We start from the raw sequence: 21,405 nt of genomic DNA, 5'->3' as shown, positions 1-21,405 counted from the left end.
CAGGTTGCCATGTCTGTTTTCTTTTAAACGCAGTAGAAGTTTTTACTCGTGACATGTAAAGACACAATAACAATATATGCCAATAAACACAGCAGATTAATAGAGGAAATTGAAAGTAGAGAAATATAACAAAAACTAAGAAAAATATTTTTGAAAACACGTAGTAGGAAAAAGTCGGAATTTATTGACTGTAAACATGAAAACTACATACGGTACCGTATACAGAGCTACAAATTATATATGAACCTAATCCAATGCCGAATTATTATTTACAACGCAGTGTATTAAAAATATGCAATTTATTTGCCATCTTACTCACTCCTGTGTGCCGCTTTACGTCCTTTTCACAGACCTGGCAACACTCGGTGGATTGTAAACAGTCGGAAGTGATCCGGTTTGTTTCGGAGGGATAATGGAGTTAAAAACGACGTAAAACTGTGGATTCTGGCTCTAACTCAGGTAATATGTGTGAATAAAACGCGTAAAAGGACTTCAAACTGAAGACTGTGACTTTATTTTCACAAATGTGACTTGTTACAAAGTGTTTTTGACACCGTAAACTGTGCTCCCCGCTTCGGCTAAAGTCGTAGTTTTCCGTCCGATGCTCGGCTCTACCTTTACTCTTCTTCTTCAGGTGTTGTCAGCAGGTGATGATGATGATGGCGAGGCTGTGGGATCACGTGAGGATGAGGATGAAGCTCGTGACGGAGTTAGTTCGTCAGTTTCCGCTGAGCTGCTTCACTTTGTTCACACTGACAACGCTCACCGTGGTGCTCAACAGGTGAGTCACCAGGTAGCACGGTGACCAGACGAGCCGTGACACCAACCGGTCTCAGTGCTTCATGTGACAGAGACCAGTCAGCAGGTAGCACTATCACCAGTCAGACTGCAACACCGGCTGGTACCAGTCCAACTGTGACACAAACTAGTGGGAATCAGTCACTAAATAACATGATGACTAGTTGATCTGTAACACCAGCACGTGTCACTAGATGACATGGTGACTAGTTGATGCGTAGCAGCATCCTAATGTGTGGTGTTAATGTATTATCAGGTACCTCCATGTGCTGATGGTGTTCTGGTCTCTGCTAGCTGGGGTCGTGACCTTCTACTGCTCCCTGGGCCCCCACTCCCTCCTCCCCAATGTGCTCTTCACCAATCACAGGAGCCGAGGCAGTCAGGTGACCACCTGCCCTCCTCTGAAGCATCTACGTACAGGTTTGTGTCAGACTGACGGTTTGCATGTTCTCACAGCGACCGGACCTGGCTCTGTTTCCTAAGGGGCGCAGCTGTGCGGTGTGCGGGAAAAACACGTGTAAACGCCACCGGTACGTTTACCATTTATCTCTTGTGTTTGTTTATTATTGTTTATTGCTCTGTGTGTGTGTGTGTGTGTGTGTGTGTGTGTGTGTGTGTGTGTGTGTGTGTGTGTGTGTGTGTGTGTGTGTGTGTGTGTGTAGACCTGCTCTGCTCCTAGAGAACTACCAGCCCTGGTTGGACCTGAAGGTTCACTCAAAGGTCGACGCCTCTCTTGCTGAGGTAAAATAATAAGTAAAGGTAGTCCACGTTACCGTGGCAACCGCCCCCTCCTCTGCCCCACCTCTAACGTGTGTGTCCTTTGTGTCCATCAGTTGTTCGAGTTGGTCCTGGAGAACTTTGTTTACCCGTGGTACAGGTAGGATGTCAACAACAAAACAACAGCTAAACTTTCAAAATAAAACTCCATCTCTTTGTCATTTTTAAGCAGTTTAATGTAATTTTATTATGATTTTTCTTAGTTCTTATTTTCTGCTGATTTTAGTTTATAGGACGTTACTTATTTATATTTAAAAAGTTGTAAATATAAATAAATAAAATAAGTAAAATCAGCATTGTTGATGCTCACCATGCTGCTCACCAGGTGAGTCACCAGGTAACACATTGACCAGTCACGCCATGACACCGTCTAATGTGACAAAAACAAGTCACAAGATAACACAGTGACCAGTCGAGCTATGACTCTGATTTACTCATATTTAAAAACGTTTATTAGTATTAGTTATTTTTAATGTATTTAATAAAAGTCCATATGTTTAGTTTTTTTTTTCTCTCTCGTCTTTCTGTGTGTAGGCAGCGTTACGGGTGGGGGGAGGGGAATAGGGAGGAGAGATTCAAGGTAGAAAATGGAAGGGTGGGGAAGAGTTGATTATTGTAAAGTGAGGTGTGAAGCTTAGGTTTAATGGTGGTGTCTGTGAACAGAGGGAAGGAGTGAGTGGTAAAACCTAAAGCAGGTATTTAGGATCAACATGTCTAAAGTTAAGCCCAGTCTAAGACATGTCAGTGCATCATAGACCAGTGTATGTGTAAGAACCACTACTGTAAACCCAAGCGCTGCCCCAGACCCGAAGACGCAGTCAGGCTAGCAGAAAGAGCGGGGGCCAGGGAGCCCGAGGCACCCCCCCACGGCCGAGCAGCCTTCCAGACGCCCCTAAGACACCAAGCCGAGAGGCAGTCACTGCCCCCCCCACACACACCCGAGAAAGCACCAAAGAGCCGACCCCGCCACCGACCCCCACCCCCGCAGGGGACGCTGTACACCACACCGCCAGCCCCCAGGCGCATCCACACAACACCCCAGGTCACCTTTTTTTTTGACACCGTCAACGCGATGTGCCATATGTTTAGTTTCTAATAATGAAATGAGGGGGTAAGTGGGTGTTCCACACCTGCTGGTCCCTGAGCACACTGATGTCTTTCAGGGACATCACAGATGATGAGGCGTGTGTAGATGAAATGAGGAGCACGTTTCGTTTCTTTGCCTCAGTGATCGTCCGTCGAGCTCAGAAGGTCAGATGCTGTCATGTGACCTTTGATGCACTATCATCAGTATATACAGTATACATATATGTGTATATATATATATATATATATATTCTCTCTTTCTCAGGTAGACCTTCCTGCTGTGTTTGCTGACAAAGTGATGAAAGCTGCCATGAAACACATTGAAATCATCGCCAAAGCTCAGGAGAAAGGTTGAGTCGTGCAGATAATAGTAATAATATAATAATAATGATCATAGTAATAGTAATTATTATTATGATGTGTGTCTACAGTGAGCAGTGCAGAAAGTCTCCAGCAGGCAGCACTAGTCGAGTACGGAGCAGACCTACATGTGGCTCTGAGGAGTCGATCAGATGAGCTTCTTTATCTGAGGAAACTCAGTGAGCTGTTGTTTCCCTACGTGATGCCTCCTAAAGCTACAGACTGCAGGTCCACCGTCACCACCTTCACCACCACCACCGTCACAACCACCACCGTCATCACCACCACCGTCATCACCACCACCACCGTCATCACCACCACCACCACCGTCACCACCACCACCGTCACAACCACCATCACCACCACCTTCACCACCACCACCGTCACCGTCGTTGTAATGCTAATGCTAATATTATTAATGATGATATTGGCAATGCTAATGCTATTATTGATGGTGATGTGGTAATGCTATTATTAATAATGCTAATGCAGAGGACAAATTCCAATAATGTAATAACATTACATGGCCAATTAAAGGCGAAAGCCCTGATTTAATCTTAATCTTAATCTTAATCTTTACTGAGGGTAGTGTGATAAAGCTAATGCTATTATTAATGGCGATTTGGTCATGCTAATGCTTTTACTGAGGGTAGTGTGGTGTCCTGCAGGTCTCTGTCTCTGCTGCTGAGGGAGGTGATGTGTGGTTCAGTCATTCTTCCCACTATGGACTTCATGGCCGACCCTGTGAGTTTAAACTACTGCTGTTGATCCTGAGAGGACACACACACACACACACACACACACACACACACACACACACACACACACACACACACACACACACACACACACACACACACACACACACACACACACACACACACACACACACACACACACACACACACACACACACACACACACACACAGACTCTCCGATGTTTGTCCTGTTTCTGTTTTTCTCCCAGGACACTGTGAACCTGATGGTGCTGCTGTTTGTGGACAACACTCCGGTATCATAACTCACTCACCTGTGCTGATGTCACACGTAGAATCAGCTGAATCAGATGAGATGACGTGTGTTGTTGTGTGTCCAGCCTGAGCCGACCACAGAGCCCTCGTCTGTCCTCGTCCCGTTCCTACAGAAATATGCCGGCGTGGGAAACAAGAAGTTCTCTGTGAGTATTTGAGCTTTGCTCTGGTCATTTTTTCCCACGCCGTATGGACATCAGTGAAGTTTCCCTTCCTCAGGTGCTGAAGCTTGAGCTGAAGGAGATCAGAGAGCAGCAGGAGCTTCTGTTTCGCTTCATGAACTTCCTGAAGCAGGAAGGAGCTGTTCACGTGCTGCAGTTCCTGCTGGCTGTGGGTGAGCATGCTAAAAACGTAGCATAGCATAGGCTAATATAACATAGCATAGCATAGGCTGACGTAGCGTAGCGTAGGCCAACATAACATAATGTAACGTAAGGTAACATAGCATAGGCTAAAATAACATAACGTAATATAGCGTAGGCCAACATAACATAATGTAACGTATCGTAGCGTAGGCCAACATAACGTAACGTAACATAGCATAGGCTAACATAACGTACCATAACATAGCATAGGATAACATAACGTAACATAGCATAGGCTAACATAACGTACCATAACATAGCATAGGATAACATAACGTAACATAGCATAGGCTAACATAACATAATGTAATGTAACGTAGCGTAGGCCAACATAACATAATGTAACGTAACGTACCATAACATAGCATAGGCTAACATAACGTACCATAACATAGCATAGGCTAACATAACGTACCATAACATAGCATAGGCTAACATAATGTAGCATAGCATTTGCTAACTAACATGTTTATAGAGGCACTGTATTGATGCTGAGTCATGGAGTACAGCTAACAGGAACATTTCTAGAGTTTCTTTTATTTTGAAACAGCGGTGGTGCTGAAATTTCTGCTGTGCGTGTGTGCGCGCGTGCGTGTTTCTCTCAGAGGAGTTCAATGATAAGATCCTGAGTCCTGAGCTCAGTGATCTAGAGCTGCAGTACCTCCACGGGGAGGTGACCAACATCTACGAGAGCTTCTGCCTGGACGACAGCACAGATAAGATCAGCTTTGACCCGTTTATCGTGGAGGAGATCAGGAGCAGTGAGTCACTTCCTGTTACTAGTGGTTCACAACCTTTTTATGGATCTTGACCCCAAACACATTTTTTTCTAGAATTTATTTTTAATAATGTTTGTTATGCTGCATATGGTTCAATGACATGATGCCTAAACGTTATGTACAACTTCATTTCATTTAGTTAAATAAGATTTAAATGCACAAAAATATATATGTAGTAACTTACTTATTAATTATAATTTTATTCTGTTATTCAAAGTGTCCAGATTTCATGTGGTGACTTCTATTATAGTCCTGCAGAAGATGATTATTTCTTGTCCAGTGATGAACATTTTATTAAATATCATGTGGTTAAATCTTTAACATCATTGACCAAATACAGGATTAGTGACAAGTTGTGCCAGCTCAGATATTTTTAACTGCATTTCATTATTATTATTATTATTATTATTATTATTATTATTATTATTATTATTCATAACTAGATGTATATTTTACAAAGTGAAAATAGCATATAATACAGTTGTTTAAGATTGTGTGTTTTAGTTTGAAAAAGAATAATAACCAAATGTATTTCTAATCAGTGATATTTAAATAGTGACTCCAACATTGAAAAACTCTGATCTAACATAGATAAGGGCTTAACTCTGACTCCTCCCCCAGATATATATGTGTGACTCTTCCCCGATATATGATATCTGTGACTCCTCCCCCTTTGAGCTGTGACTCCTCCTCCAGTCGCTGCAGGCCCGTACGCTGAGGTGGTGAAGCTGCAGACGATGCGGTGTCTGTTTGAGGCTCATGAACACGTTCTGTCTCTGTTGGAGAAGGTTTTCACTCCCATGTTCTGTCACAGTGACGAGGTGAGCTCACACTACACAACTAAGGTCACTTTATAAATACATTTCAACTCATTCATTTGTTGTGTTTATCTTGTTATTGTGTGACTTTGGTGTTCTATAATGTACAGTTGTTGTTTTTGTGTATTTTGGTTGTTGTTGAGTGTGTTTCTATCATTATTTGTTTTTGGAGTCATGTCAGGTATTGTGTTGGGGTGTCAGCGACCAGTCACATGTTTGGGTTAGCTTAGCACGTAAAGGGGCGGGGCTATGTTTTTGGGTCTCCTCGATTCATGAGGAAGATAAAAAGTTAACAAGTGGTTTTTAGTCTGTGTTCATCTGTTCTAGGTGGTTCTAATGTTCTAATGTTGTCTGTGTTCACACTAATGAATCACTGTTATCTCAGTACTTCAGATACCTGCTCAGAGGAGTCGAGTCTCCAGCCAGAAGCTCTCGAGTCAGTCGGTGAGTGTCGTGTGCGTGTGCGTGTGTGCGTGTGCGCGGAGGAAAACTGGTGAGTCAGCATATTTCTTGTGTGCAGAACGTGTTCTGTGGCTTAGAGGAACGTTAAACCTCTGCTGTCTTTTTGTATTACCATGGTCCAACCACCAGAGGGAGAACTTCACCAGATTATTTAATACACTTCCTTTATTTTAAACTGCTAGTTTAAATATTCATATTAAGGATTTTTTCCAAGGTTTTTAGATAAAGACTTAAATTAATAAAACAGCATATTATTATTATTACTAGTACAGTGCCTGTCAGAAGTATGTATTCATATAGTGGGAGGAGCTTAAGTAGAGTTTAATCAATCAATTATGACCAAATGTGTGTGTTTGAAGGTTGTATGTACATAGAGGTGTACATACTGTACTCTGTAGTGTTATAAAGGGTTTATTTGTGGGTGTAAAATAAAATAGTGTGTGTGATTTATCTGGTTTAATTCTATGGAACATGAATATGATAAATGTGTTTGTTTGTTTTACTCATTTTTATATTTTTTTTGTTTGGTGTATTTTTCTGTAATGTATGTTTTTTGGAGTCATTTTGTGTATTTTTGTATCTTTCTGTTGTGTTTTTGTGCATTTTTTGTATAATTATTGTTTTTTGTTGCCATTGTAGTGATTCTGGAATCATTTTGTGTATTTTTGTTTGTTTTTCGGTGTCGTTTTGTGATTTTTGGTATAAATATTTAGTTTTGTAATAATAATAATAATGCATCAATTTTATATAGCGCTTTATCATAGACACTCAGAGTGTCTTTACATAATGAAGACATTATTCTTTCATTCCACACTTAGTGGTGGTAAGCTACTATTGTAGCCACAGCTGCCCTGGGGCAGACTGACAGAAGCGAAGCTGCCATAGTGAACCATTGGCCCCTCCCACCACCACCAACACTCACTCACACACTACATTCATACTAGACAATGTAGGTGAAGTGCCTTGCCCAAGGACACAATGACTGAATACTGTCCCCCACTATGACACCTGGAATGCTCAGTGGTCTCCCATCCAACTACTAACAGTGAAGTATTTAGAGTCATTTTCATATTTTTGTTGTCGTTTTCTGTGTGTGACTTGCTACTCCGTGGCTCAAACACACACACACACACACTTTAGCCATGCACATGCACGCACATCAGTGACTCACATCAGACTTTACTAGTTTATCAGTGTGAGCACAGATGCCCCTCCCCCTCTCCGTTCTAAACTATCTTCCTCTCTCTTACTCGTGTGTTTACAGTGTCTGATTGGCTGTGGCTGCACACGTGACTCTAGCTCGCCACTGGCCACGTTTACATGGGAGCTTTAATTCTTCTTTAAAGCAGAATAAAAGTTAATTCCTCTTTAACCTGACCTTGTAAACGCTTCATTCCTAATGCTAATTGAATTCCAAATTAAACTTAATTCCGAATTAAGTGGCTGGTTTATTTTGTTTAAAATTCTGAATGAACTAATTCCTCTTTCTTGTAAACAGTTAACACTTAAATCCGCTTTAAGTTAATTCCAGTCGTTTTGCGCGTGTGCGACTTTAATTCCAAATTAAAAAAGCATCATGTAACCGTGGCTACTGTGTGCAGCTGTACAGTGAAATAGATGTAGATGGTGCGCTAGCGCCCCCTCACACACTGAGGTCAAAATCTGAATAGGTTTTACTTGTGGGTGAAAATGAATGTGCCGTCGGGGCGAAATTAAATTAAAATGAACATCTGGAAATTACCAAATTACTCCAAAATAACGGATGCACAAACTTTGACAAAGTTTCAGGTTGAACAGACACCGCGTCGGGGAGAAATTTGTTCCACTCACGCGCACACACACACACACACACACACACACACACACACACACACACACACACACACACACACACACACACACACACACACACACACACACACACCTAGTAAACCTAGTGAATGACCTGCTGAGATGTAAGAATCAGCCAATAGCAAAAATCAATTGTAATATCCTGGTTTCTACCCATAGAGGGCAGTAACTCTGATAACTAAATATGACAAACTAAAATTACTTTGACTAAAATTTGAAGAGTTGGACTAGAATCAATCAATAACATGACTTCATACTAATTATATTTGATTTCAGAAAAAATGAAGCTGTTTTGAGGTTTAATTATTCTTTGAAAAAATCACTGACAAAAAGTTTTTATCACATTTTGAACATTAAACTTTTAAAAATCTTTTCATATTTTTTTCTTTTTTTTAAAGTTAATAAAAACGACTCACTCAGTCTCTCTCTCTGTTTGTGATGCAGAAACTTCTCCAAACGAGGCGAGTCGTTCGGGATCAGTAGGATCGGCAGTAAAATCAAAGGAGTTTTTAAGAGCAGCGCCATGGAGGGAAGTTTCCTGCCCCCCAGTGAGGACGAAGCTGTACGTGCATTATTAGCATAAACATCACACAACATAGCATAGCATAGGCTAACATAACGTAGCATAGCATAGGTTAAGGTAGCATAACATAGACTAACAACATAACAAAGTATAGCATAGGCTAACGTAGCATAGCATAACATATGCTAGCATAACGTAGCATAGTGTAAGCTAATATAACAGCATAGTATAGTCTAACAACGTAACGTAGCATAGCATAGGCTAACAATGTAGCATAACATAGGCTAAAGTAACATAATATATACTAACATAATGTACCATAGGTTAACATAACGTAGCATAGCATATGCTTATATAACATATCATAGCATAGGCTAACAACATAACAGGCTAATGTACTGTTGCATAGTATAGGCCAACGTAACATAGCATAATATATGCTAACATAACATAGCATAAGCTAACAATATAACGTAGCATAGTATAGGATAACAACATAATGTAGCATAGGCTAACATGATGTAGCATAGCATAGACTAATGTAATATAGCATAGCATAGGTTAATATAATATAGCATAGCATTAGCTAACCTAATGTAGCATAGTATAGTCTAACATAATGTTGTATAGTATAGGTTAACGCAACATAACATGGGCTAACATATTGTAGCATAGTATAGGCTAATATAACATAGCATAGGCTAACATAACGGAGCATAGCATAACATAGCATAGGCTAACATAACATAGCAGAGCATAAACTAACAAAGTAGCATAACATAGGTTAACGTAACGTAGCATAGCTTGGCTAGCATAACGTAGCATAGTATAGCATATGCTAACATAACGTAGCACAGTATAGGCTAAACTAACGTAGAATGGCATAGGCTAATATAACTTAACATAGCAAAGGCTAACATAACGTAGCGTAGGTCCACACTGAGGATCAATAAATGTGATGTCATTGGTTGATCGTGTGCAGGTGGAGGAGGCGACGGTGGTGATGGAGGACGACCGTCCTGCTGTGGAGTTCTGTGGCGTTCCCGTCAGTCAGAGGAACCTGTCGGCCTGGAGCGTCTCCATCCCCTTCATCGACATCTACGATGACGACATCAAGAGGGAGAGAGTTCCCGTGTTCTGCATCGACGTGGAACGCAACGATCGCAAGCAGGGTGAGCTCTTATTGGTCTGTGAGGTCATGTGACCCAGCAGGTGTGTGTGAGCATTAGCTACTGTAGCTGTGATTGTGGCGTGTTTCTGCAGCCGTGGGTCATGAGACGGAGAGGTGGACGGTGTTCAGGAGGTATCTGGAGTTCTACGTGCTAGAGTCCAAGCTCACTGAGTTTCACGGTAACCAAACGTCTCATGACACCTTCTCTTTGTTTCCATCAGGTTTTAAATCATTCAATGTGTTTGTTTCAGGCACGTTTGCAGACGCACAGCTTCCTTCCAAGAGGATCCTAGGACCCAAAAACTATGAGTTCCTGGTGTCCAAAAGGGAGGAGTTTGAGGAATATTTACAGGTCATTATTATTAATGTTATGAATATTATAATTCATGTTATTATTATTATTATCATTCAGGACAGAAACTGGTTAGTTAAATAAATAAGAATATTCTTGTGTGTGCGTGTGCGTGTGCGCGTGTGTGTGTGTGTGTGTGTGTGTGTGTGTGTGTGTGTGTGTGTAGAGACTCCTGCTGCATCCAGAGCTCAGTAACAGTCAGCTGTTAGCAGACTTTCTGTCTCCTCACAGCATCGAGTCTCAGTTCTTAGATCGTCTGCTACCAGAAGTCAACCTGGGTAACACACACACACACACACACACACACACACACACACACACACACACACACACACACACACATACAGTACACGCACACAAGCCCAAAAACAAAACTGATGCAACATTTGTCATTGTAATCTCAAAATAACACAATCACCATTCCAGCCATAACACCAACTATTGTCACTATTTTGCACATTTTATTTATAATGTTTTTCAAATTTTCCTCAACTAATAAACAAAAATGTATGACTTTATTATTTCATTAGTATTTTTAACATGTCGTTGCATCATTATAATCAGCTTTGCTGTCAACAACCAGTCACAATATAACATTAATACAAGGAGAACCATTACACCGACCGTTACAACCGTTCTCTGTGTGTGTGTCAGGAAGCAGTCACATGATAACACGGTCACTGGTGGAACCGTAACACCATGTGTTTTTGTCCTTCAGGTAAAATCTTTAAGTCCGTCCCAGGGAAGCTGATCAAAGAGGTGAGTCATCACATGACATACTAACACTTTATGTTACAACCCTTAGCTTAGCTTCAACACTTGCTGATGGAGAACAGGAGGAACGTTGATGTTCTCTGTGACGTTCTGTGCAGAAAGGACAGAACCTGGACCCGTTCCTCCAGTCCTTCTTTAACTCCTGTGAGTCTCCCAAACCCAAACCGAGCCGACCTGAGCTCACCGTCGTCAGCCCCTCAGCAGAGAACAACAGGAAGGTGAGAACGTCAACAGAACATTGTGTTTGATCATCAGCAGGATCTCACCGACTGCTCTGTCCTGCAGCTCTTCAACGATCTCTTCGGGAACAACGCAAACGTTTCAGATGGAACGGAGCGGAAACACGTCTCCAACTATTTCATGGAGGTGATGACAGTGGACGGAATGTACGACTACATGATGTTTGTTGGTGAGTGACGAGGTTCTCCTTAGGTTGGAACATATGCAGAAAGATCTGCAACCTTCACTGTACATGTTCCTCTAATGTTCCTGTGACGTTCCTCTCATGTTCCTCTAATGTTTTTATCATGTTCTTCTAATTTCCCTTTGATGTTCTCTGAATTTCCTTTGATGTTCCTATGATGTTTCTCTCAGGGAGGACAGTGTTCCACATCCCTGACTGGCTACACCACGTTCTAGCTGCTGGGAGGATCCTTTTTAAGAACACGTTTGATGCCTACATGGATCAGTACCTTCAGTCCAAGCTGGATCAGGTTCTCCAGGAACATCGTCTGGTGTCTCTCATCACCCAGCTCAGAGGTAGAACCACACTGAGGAACCTTCAGAGTTCCTGATGTTCCTCACACTGGGTTCTCACGCCTCCCTCACAGACTCCATCTTCTGTGAGAGCAGCGAGCAGCGAAGCCCTGAGGAGAAGAACATCAGAGCCAAGCAGACGTTCCAGGAGATGATGAAGTATCTTCCAGGTGAGTCCTCAGTGTGTGCAGAGCTGCAGGACTTCATCCTTTAAAGTGTGTGTGTGTGTGTGTGTGTGTGTGTGTGTGTGTGTGTGTGTGTGTGTGTGTGTGTGTGTGTGTGTGTGTGTGTGTGTGTGTGTGTGTGTGTGTGTGTGTGTGTGTGTGTGTGTGTGTGTGTGTGTGTGTGTGTGTGTGTGTGTGTGTGTGTTTCAGACTTTGTAGAGAAGTGTATCGGAGAACAATCGAAGAGTGAAGGAGTTCAGTTCCTGTTTGACGCTCTGCAGCAGCCGCTGCTCAACAAACAGGTAATGATCAGTCATGTGACTCAGTCATGTGACTCAGTCATGTGCAGGGTTGTCTCCAGTGCTGTTGAGCATGTGACTCCTGTACGCTGCGTTCTAACCAGCACACGGGGCTTTTCTGTTGTTTTTATCTTTTTAATCGGTAGCGCTGCTATAATTGTTAGACATAACGGATCATTCTACATGCGTACACACAGATGTGAACACATCTGGTTTAAACTGCTCAGGTCTTCTGATTAAAGCAGGATTTTTCTGAAACTCAATGGCCTCTCAGGGATTAATCAAGTTTTCTGAATATATACCAAGCATGAGTAACTATAACTACATTAATCATCACCTATTACACTATGAACTATGGGATTTAGAGGAGACGTACAGTATCTAAATGACATACAGTATCTGTGCTGGTGTTTGGTCAAAACATAGCATGAATTCAGCATCAGAAGAGGTTTAATATCCTGTAAAAACCAGTTCTGTGAGAGCGCTCTGTTGTAGGGGGTGTGTCTCTGGATTTGCATAGACCTGCCCCTTCCCCGCCCCTGTCTTCCGCGAGGTGGCACACACTGAGTGTGTTCACACTGAACGTGACTGAAGTGACTAGATTACATTAAAAATATATGTAAATGACGTGACTTCGTCACTCAAAGTTAAAAAATGTGAATTTTTCAAGCAACAACTCCTCCGTCCTTCACTGTCTATAGAGTCAAGGTAGCCCCTCCCCCGCTACAGTGACACAGCAGCTGCATTCTGAATGAACTCATCCTTTAGTAACTCTGTAAACTGATCATTTAAACCGTAAACGCAGCGTTGTTATTGATAAGTGCTGGAGAAGAAGTGATCAACCCTCTCGCTCTCTCCTGTCACACACACACACACACACACACACACACACCACTATGTTCAAGCGACTCATCACAGGTGACTGAAGTGACTGCAGTTGCTACATTCGTGTTCTGTGTGAAAAACAATGGTGGACTTTCCCAAATGTTTTCATCAGGTTGGGGGTGGAGTCCATGGGTGGAGTTACCAGCAGAGGGGAGGGTATTTTCATTCCTAATTTAGCTTGTGATGTCACAAACTTAGAAAATTGAAACAGACCAGACATCAGACCACAAACAAACGACGCTCAGGTTACCTCATGTGTTGTGATGTGTCATGTGATGTGTCATGTGACAGATGAGCTATGTGCTGCTGGACGTTGCTGTGTTGGAGCTATTTCCTGAGCTGATTAAGGTGAGGCTTTGATCAATCATCACATGAATCTGTTTGATGATCAGATCAATGATCAGATGTTTCCTCATCAGGGAACCAGAGATACCTTCATCATCTGAGCCTCAGACTGTTTGATATGAGGAGCTCCCCCTGCTGGACACATGACAGCTTCTCACTGTTGTTTACACTAGGGGCGTGTCGCACTAAACCAGGATAGGGGATACAGCCTGGGAACATGGTCAATCCTGGATAAACTTATCCCCAAGTCACCTGGACCAGTAACCATGGTGATTTAGCCTCTAGCGCTAATTAACAACCAACTCATTTAATTTGTCCGTTGACCTTTGGTTTTAATATTTTTTATTATCATAGTTTATATATAAAGACAAAAGAACATTTAAAAAGACAAGATTTAAGCAATGAAAGTGAGAAGGTAGATGTTTATTAGTTTATTAGTCAATATATAAATACAAAGTGTGTGCGCGTGTGTGTGTGTGTGTGTGTGGGGCACATACAGTATCTCCCTGACACAGTGTCTGATTGAGCTGAAACTTTTTAAACAGCTTCCTCATAGCCAGAGTGTGTGCGTCCATTATTTAGGACTTATTTGATGTTACAAAACGTTTATTTTAATTTTATTTTAAACACGGGTTAGAGGGGGGAGGGGCTTCCGACATTCTCTGGCTCTGTACTGTGAACACATGCCCACAAAGTCTGTGTAAATATGCACATTTCTCTGCTAACTCAGCATAATAAACGTGTTTATAACACCTTCAATGTACATGACACGTTTATGTGTAATTCATTTTTAGTGTTTCCTTGCCAAAGGAGGGGCTAAGGACAGGGTGACATTTATTATCCATTTACTTAAGTCTAGGTGCAAACGGTCTTCATCACTTTATCATTTATCATATTCATGTTCTATAGAACAGATAAATCACACACACTATTTTATTTTACACCCACAAATGAACCCTTTATAACACTACAGAGTACAGTATGTACACCTAACCTTCAAACACATACTCATTTGACCATAATTAACAACTCTACTTAAGCTCCTCCCACTATCTGAATACATACTTCAAACGGGCACTGTACTAGAAAATAAAACACCAACACTGAAAAGTTCAAAAAGATACAGAATAATCTGACTTTATTCATTATGACTGTAATGTAACTAAAAGATAATTGTTTCAAGTTTGGCCTAAAAATAAGAAAATTGATATTGTTCTGTTGGATGTGAAGGTTTCACATTATTTTTATTTGACTTTTTAACATTACAGTAACTATTGGGTAGGAGACCAGAGTCCCAGTGTCACCAAAACACAAGAATAATGCTCTATTCTATTCTATTCTATGATAAACTTTAAAAAAAGAATAAATCTAATTTATCTGATTTATGAAAATGATCAGCTCCATCTCCTCTTACTGTAACTATATCAGTTCACTTTATTAATTCTATATGTTTGCAGAGCTCTACACTAACTTCCTCACTTAGTCAGCATAGTACAGCATAGACATACATGCTGATGAATAGTTGACTTAACTAACGTACAGTAGTTTTGTATGAAGTAAAGATTGACAATGACTAGATATATTTGCTAAATGTTTTAATGTTTTAGTGACAATATTAAGTTTTTCTGCAACAATCAGTGGTTGAAATAACAGGTCATTTATTTTATATCATTTTAAAAGAAGACGTAACATTAAATAACATTAAATCATAACATGTTACATGTATTTTGTTTTTTTTATTTTACAGAAATGCTGTATATGAATTAATTTAACAGTAACATAACCAACTTATCATCTGCATTGTTTCACCATGAATTAAATTCAGAGGGTCCAGCTCTGATAGTGGGGTCTCCTAACCCTCTTCCCCTGGTCAGGGGTCTGTAACCTTTACTCTACAAGGAACCATTTAACCTCATCTCACCTGGATTAAAGTCCTCCTGGAGCCATAAATACCTTCTCTATGAAGACAATACAGTGGATTACATTATATACAGTTAATATTATATAGAATAATGTTTGATTTCATTTATATTGATCATGTAAATAGAAACTTAAAAACAGTTTAAAATAAAATAAATTAACATCAATAAATAAAACAGTATCTTTATCTTCAAATTCTTACACATCTCAGTTTATATGAACACAATGTTTATAAAGAAGATTTTTATAGTTAATGTATATGAAAGTCTATAAAAAGTAACATGAATATAATAACACATGATCATGTGATCAACACATGATAATTACTCATTTCTTGCCACACATAAAACATACATATTTAACCTGTACATTGGTGGTTAAATGAATCTGTTCCCACACAATTAAAATCTGTATTTTCTTCCAGAAATAGTGTTTTTGTTGGTTTAGTTTCTTACCAGGGATTTAAAACTTAAGGTTAGTCACAGGTGGAGGAAAGTTGATGGTCTGTAGATGTTGTAGGAATGTGCTGAGTCATTGTACAACGTGATTTATTTTAGATTAATAAATTGTTATATCATGATTTTATTTGTCATTAATCATTAATAACCTCTGTAAAAAATAACTATTTATTTCAATAGTTTTTTTTAAAGCTATAGGGAGCCATTGTATAAGAGTCAAAGGGCCACATTAGGCCCCAGAACCACAGGTTGCAGACCAGTGCTCTGGTAGAACCACAGCTGAACATCTGTCCTGGTATCATAGTCCATCAGTTCTGGTCCCTCCATGATGATTCTGATGAGTGTGTACGCTTTATTGCTGAGCTCAGCACGTTTTTCCTTTTTACTGCTGCTCTCAATGTGAGCGTGAACTCAGTGATCGACTCATTACGTCTGACTCTGTTCACAGACCGCGCGCTCCAAAGGAGCTCATTGGTGTTTATATAAAGATGTATTCACTGTTGCATCACCGCAGCCTAGTTTCATCTCCTCACCTGCAGTGGTTCTGGTTTATTTGAAAGGAGACATTATTTCATAAAACACATGAACAAACATGGTTAAAAAACTAGAATTAACCAGGAGGCTATTGTTCATCTGTCGTCCACTGGCCAAGATGTAAAAAGGCATTAAAATACAAGCATGACAATACATGTACAAGTCAATAACAACAATAACAGTACCTGTTACAATATTAAAACACACAAAACACGTGTTAAAAGGCTACGTTATCTAATACAATACAAAGCAGTGCAACATGCTCGACTTCTAATGTTGGCAGACGTACTGTACATGTTAATAAGACACATTGTTTTATAAAGGCCTTGTCAGTGGTTCGCTGTTTAACCTCCTCAGGTGTTGAGTTCCACTCAGCAGCGCCACTAACTGACCAGGCCGAGCCACTGAAAGCGTGACACAATGGCCTGGAGTGACGCGCTCAGAGCTGTTTCTGTGGCTGATGAACTCTGCCAGAGGAGGTGGAGCCAAATCATGTGTTACTTTAAATATGAGACTCAGATCTATGGAGACTGTCCCAATTTAAAAGGTGCTACTTTTTTAGGATTGTACAGTGATGATAGTGCCTTGGTTTTCACCCCAAGACTTTAAAGGCTTGTTTGTATAAAGTTTCCACTCTGACTAGCCTGAGACCAACTTGTATTTAAAGTGGCTGAAAATCATGGAACGTAGAAAAATTATTGCAGCTTGGGTTGACATTTTATTTCAGATTGAGCAGAATTCATAGTCTTCTTAAGAAGCCTTGAACACCCACTGATCTCAAACATCACTTCACAAAGCCTCGTCTCTTCATCTGTTCCTCACAGCGTAAACAAAGAGTGGGTCCTGATCAGGAGTCTCACAGCGTAGCGCTAACCGTGGTTTATTAGCTCACAGTTCACTCAGGAACATAGACTTCTAACATAGACACAAGCACTGAGTTCACTTTCTTTATCCTTTATTTCATTGACAACAAAAGCTCAGAACACTGTTCACAGACGTATAAAGAATAGATCTGTTCATAAATGTATAAACATGAAAGCACATCAACATGCAGCTGTTTCACTGAAATATAAACACCATCCTCCACATGTTTCAGTCTGAGCAACATCTGTTTCATTTTCCTTCACAGCATGTCGTGTTTCTTTACGATGAGAGAAAAATAAATCTATACCAGAGTCTGAATATTCCCTCCTATCTCCTTTCCTATCCACTGTTCCTTAACCCCATGGATGAGGTCACAGGGCTAAGGAAAGGTGTTAGGAGAGGAGTTAGGAAAAGAATGTCCTAAAATAAACTAAAAGTTCATTTCTAACATTTTCCACTGATATGTCATAAATCACAGGTTTGAATGTAAATCAAAGGAAAAGAGGTTACCATGGCTACGAGGAACTAAAGGTAAACTAAAAGAATGTCACATAGAGAATGGTTGATCACACTCACCTTCTACTCACTAATATTAATTATGTTGAATAAAACATCATGTGGATAAAAATATTTATGTCAGTTATAATCTGATAATATGTCTACATATAATAATATGGATTTTAGATGATTTATTTAAAGTTGTTCAAGGCGTATTATTGGTAACTTACATGAGCTGTTATTTGTCAGTGCTCGGGTGTGTTTCACTTTAAATGTTGTCACCACAAGGAATTGTGGGTCAGCATTATCATGTCTCCTTTGATAAAGGATGTATCAGTGTTTCCTAGGCTAAAGGAGGTTATAAAAGAAGCATCAAGCCTTTTTTCCTGAGCTTAAAGGGAATTTGGACGCTCTTTATCATGGCCACCACTTAATTCCAAGGGTGAAGGAACAGTGGATAGGAAAGGAGATAGGAGGGACTATTAGGACGCAGCCCATGTAATGTTAGCTTAGCATGTAGCAACCACATGTTTGGTTAGCTTAGCATGCAACAACAACATGTTTGTTAGCTTAGCATGTAGCAACCACATGTTTGGTTAGCTTAGCATGCAACAACCACATGTTTATTAGCTTAGCATGTAGCAACCACATGTTTGGTTAGCTTAGCATGTAGCAACCACATGTTTGGTTAGCTTAGCATGTAGCAACCACATGTTTGGTTAACTTAGCATGTAGCAACCACTCCCACATGTTTGATTAGCTTAGCATGTAGCAACCAGATGTTTGGTTAGCTTACCATGTAGCAACCAGTTCTACATGTTTGATTAGTTTAGCACCTAGCAACCACTCCCATAAGTTTGTTTAGTTTAGCATATAGCAATCACATGTTTTGCTAGCTTAGCATGTAGCGACGCTGGCTAAGTCTGGGGGTAAAGCATGGCTTTGTTATAGCTTTAAATCGTTATCTTATGTTTTCTTCTTTGTTTGAAGCTTCTTCAGGTTGTTGAGGCCAAATGTTAGTGAAGATCAAAGGTTGTGGAGATAAATGTGTTTGTGAGACGTTCATGGTCTGATCAGACCACTGAGGACCATCAGTGCTAGCATAGCGCTACTGATGCTGGTCTGGAGTCCAGAGGCTGAGCTGTGGACCGTGATGCGTCCTTGGACTGAGGCGTAGACCTTCTGTCTACGACTGATGTAGTGAGAAACCACAGAGATGTCCAGATCTCCTGTAGAGGACCATAGAGCATGGGGGTCAGCGTGGGAATTCATCCTCTAACACCGTGGGAATCGAACCCAGACTCACCACTATTGTGTTTGAGCATCTCCTGTTTGATCATGGAGAACCCGTCTCCTCCGTCCACCAGGTACGACGGTAACACCACTTTATAAACGGACTGATGGAGGACCGGCTCCAGGTGTGGAACACGACACTTGGTGCAGAGGATGAGGAGCTTCTTCACTCTGTGACCTGAGGGTCTGGACACGTCCAACTCCACCTGGAAACCTTTAAACACCACATACCAACTTAGCTCAGGTCCCCTAAAGCAGGGGTTCTCAACTTTGGGTTCAGGACCCCATTTGGTCGTGAGGGGAGGGGGTTACCATTTTTCTGCAACTCCAAACTCACCATATTTTAACATATTTTCATCACTTTTTTTGCCATATTTTTGCTCTTTTTAATGTATTTTTGCTACTTTCCAGACATGTTCATCACTTATAAACCATTTCTACCACTTTTACACCTAATGTCACATATGTTGATCCATTATTGTCACTTTTAACCTTTTTTCACCAGATTTTGAGTTTATTTTTTGACAATTTAACCATTATGTCCATTATTTGACCAGTTTAAACTAATTGTTCCACTATTGACACTTTAAACATTTTACCACTTTTTTCTGTCTGTTTTTATTCACTATAATTTACAACTTTAACCAATTTCTGTAGTTTTTAAAATCCCATTTCACCTCCTTTTCCACCATTTTATTAGTGATTAAAACCATGATTTCCATCTTTAAGATGACTATAATAATAATAATAAACGTTCCTGGATAACAGTGGATATTATTCAGATGAATAAATAAATGTGGTTATCACAGATTCATAGAACAATGGACCATCATTTTACTGACTTTATGGATGGACCCCAAAAATCTCTCCTTTATTCCCCCTTATAGATGGTCCTGTCTCCACATGACTGTTCTTCAATGTTCATGTCTGTGTTCAACCACCTTCAGCTACAGTGAGGGTCCCCGCTCTCTGGGACCTTTATTTTGGAGGGTCCCGCTCTATGGACCTTTATTTTGGAGGGTCCCTGCTCTCTGGACCTTTATTTTGTAGGGTCCCCGCTGTCTGCGACCTTTATTTTGTGGGGTCCCCGCTGCCTGCGACCTTTATTTTGTGGGGTCCCCGCTGTCTGCGACCTTTATTTTGTGGGGTCCCCGCTGTCCTGTGACCTTTATTTTGTAGGGTCCCCGCTGTCTGCGACCTTTATTTGTGGGGTCCCCGCTGTCTGCGACCTTTATTTTGTAGGGTCCCGCTGTCTGCGACCTTTATTTTGTGGGGTCCCCCCGCTGTCTGCGACCTTTATTTTGTAGGTCGCTAAAGGGCTGAACAGGTTGAGAACCACTGGTCTAAAGCATGGATCCACCTACACACTTATCTCAGTCCTGACACTAAAGCTGTGATCAGTGTATTTTATTGTGAAAAGCTTGTACCTGACACCTGCAGGAACTCTCCGGTACTCTGTCCGTAGCGGCTCACTGAGTGTTCAAAAACCTTCCTCAGCGTAGAACCCTTTAGCTCCACCAGGTCGTAGGTTCCTCCAAAGGGCAGAACGGAGATCAGGTCCTCCATGGTGATGGAACCTGTGAGCACAACTGTCTTTACGGAACTTTTGTTTGCTCAACGCCATCAAAAACACGTGAGAACTTTACCGTTCCTGGAACGCTCATCGATTGACGTGCGGATACCGCCTCCGTTAACGATGCAAGCACTGACGTGGTTCCACTGCACGCCGTCAGAGAACCGGATGTAGTTTCTCCACCTAAAAACAAAAGGTTGCGTAGCTCCATCTAGTAAAAGGGGCGGGGCCATGTTTCTGAATGAAGTAGAAGATTATTTTAAGGAGGTTTAAGTCACCATGGCGTCACAGATGAGGTTCCCCAGGTTACATTCTCTAAAGCGACATTCTTCCGTGGTCCCGTTGAGGAACACCAGAGTCTGTCCCACCTCCTGAGATGAATAGTTGGCCAGACTCCTCTTCCACTGCTGCACATCAGCCAGAACATCTGGATCTGTGAGAGAGCACCAGCACGTTAGGAGGACCTGGAGGTGTGTTTTAAAGTCCTTCAGGGACCCGAACGCAGGAACAGACCCTGAGGAACGCTGCTGTCCAACAGGACGGGGTTTCCCACGGCCTTCACCACGTTCCCGCCCACGTCAAAGGTCACCCTCAGGTGACCCAGGTACTTCCCGAAGGCGTAGGCCTGGACCACGGGGACGTCACGTCCATCCTCTGAACGAACCATG

At 41.2% G+C, this 21,405-nt stretch overlaps 2 protein-coding genes across 3 annotated transcripts in view; one reads left to right on the top strand and one right to left on the bottom strand.

The window, feature by feature from the left end:
* Nucleotides 1–352: 352 nt before the first annotated feature.
* snx14 (sorting nexin 14) lies at nt 353–14,274 on the top strand. 2 transcript variants are annotated; one of them, XM_028440506.1, is made up of 29 exons: nt 353–459; nt 635–781; nt 1,055–1,181; nt 1,255–1,328; nt 1,461–1,539; nt 1,632–1,675; nt 2,739–2,826; nt 2,927–3,011; nt 3,093–3,249; nt 3,690–3,765; nt 3,990–4,034; nt 4,119–4,199; nt 4,273–4,387; nt 5,024–5,179; nt 5,894–6,018; nt 6,401–6,459; nt 8,773–8,890; nt 9,834–10,023; nt 10,115–10,201; nt 10,274–10,374; nt 10,541–10,652; nt 11,093–11,133; nt 11,247–11,366; nt 11,434–11,557; nt 11,743–11,907; nt 11,979–12,074; nt 12,279–12,370; nt 13,544–13,600; nt 13,672–14,274. In XM_028440506.1, exons 2-29 carry the CDS (start codon nt 651–653, stop codon nt 13,696–13,698), a joined length of 2,772 nt encoding a protein of 923 aa, XP_028296307.1. In that variant the 5' UTR covers nt 353–459; nt 635–650; the 3' UTR covers nt 13,699–14,274. The 2 variants fall into 2 exon arrangements, with proteins under 2 accessions (XP_028296307.1, XP_028296308.1); XM_028440507.1 differs by lacking the exon at nt 5,024–5,179.
* Nucleotides 14,275–18,570: 4,296 nt separating this feature from the next.
* nt5e (5'-nucleotidase, ecto (CD73)) overlaps nt 18,571–21,405 on the bottom strand; it is an 18,317-nt gene continuing 15,482 nt past the window's right edge. The window contains exons 4-9 of the mRNA XM_028440695.1: nt 21,251–21,405; nt 21,011–21,170; nt 20,811–20,914; nt 20,592–20,741; nt 19,178–19,378; nt 18,571–19,100 (exon numbers count right to left, since the gene is read on the bottom strand). The exon at nt 21,251–21,405 is cut by the window's right edge and continues 43 nt beyond it. Coding sequence (XP_028296496.1) covers nt 18,934–19,100; nt 19,178–19,378; nt 20,592–20,741; nt 20,811–20,914; nt 21,011–21,170; nt 21,251–21,405 — 937 coding nt within the window. The 3' untranslated portion in view covers nt 18,571–18,933. The remainder of the gene's footprint in view (nt 19,101–19,177; nt 19,379–20,591; nt 20,742–20,810; nt 20,915–21,010; nt 21,171–21,250) is intronic.

Source organism: Gouania willdenowi (assembly GCF_900634775.1).
Source record: "Gouania willdenowi chromosome 24 unlocalized genomic scaffold, fGouWil2.1 scaffold_320_arrow_ctg1, whole genome shotgun sequence".
In the NCBI taxonomy this organism is placed as follows: Eukaryota; Metazoa; Chordata; class Actinopteri; order Blenniiformes; family Gobiesocidae; genus Gouania; species Gouania willdenowi.
This window is presented reverse-complemented; position numbering and strand designations above follow the sequence as displayed.

What these genes read in the sequence shown, in the direction of transcription:
- snx14 (XM_028440506.1), top strand. Translation starts at nt 651, where the DNA reads ATGATGATGATGGCGAGGCTGTGGGATCACGTGAGGATGAGGATGAAG. An exon ending in TGTTTGTGGACAACACTCCG is followed by an intron (nt 4,035 to 4,118) that starts GTATCATAACTC and finishes TTGTGTGTCCAG; the next exon opens with CCTGAGCCGACCACAGAGCC. An exon ending in CGACTACATGATGTTTGTTG is followed by an intron (nt 11,558 to 11,742) that starts GTGAGTGACGAG and finishes TGTTTCTCTCAG; the next exon opens with GGAGGACAGTGTTCCACATC.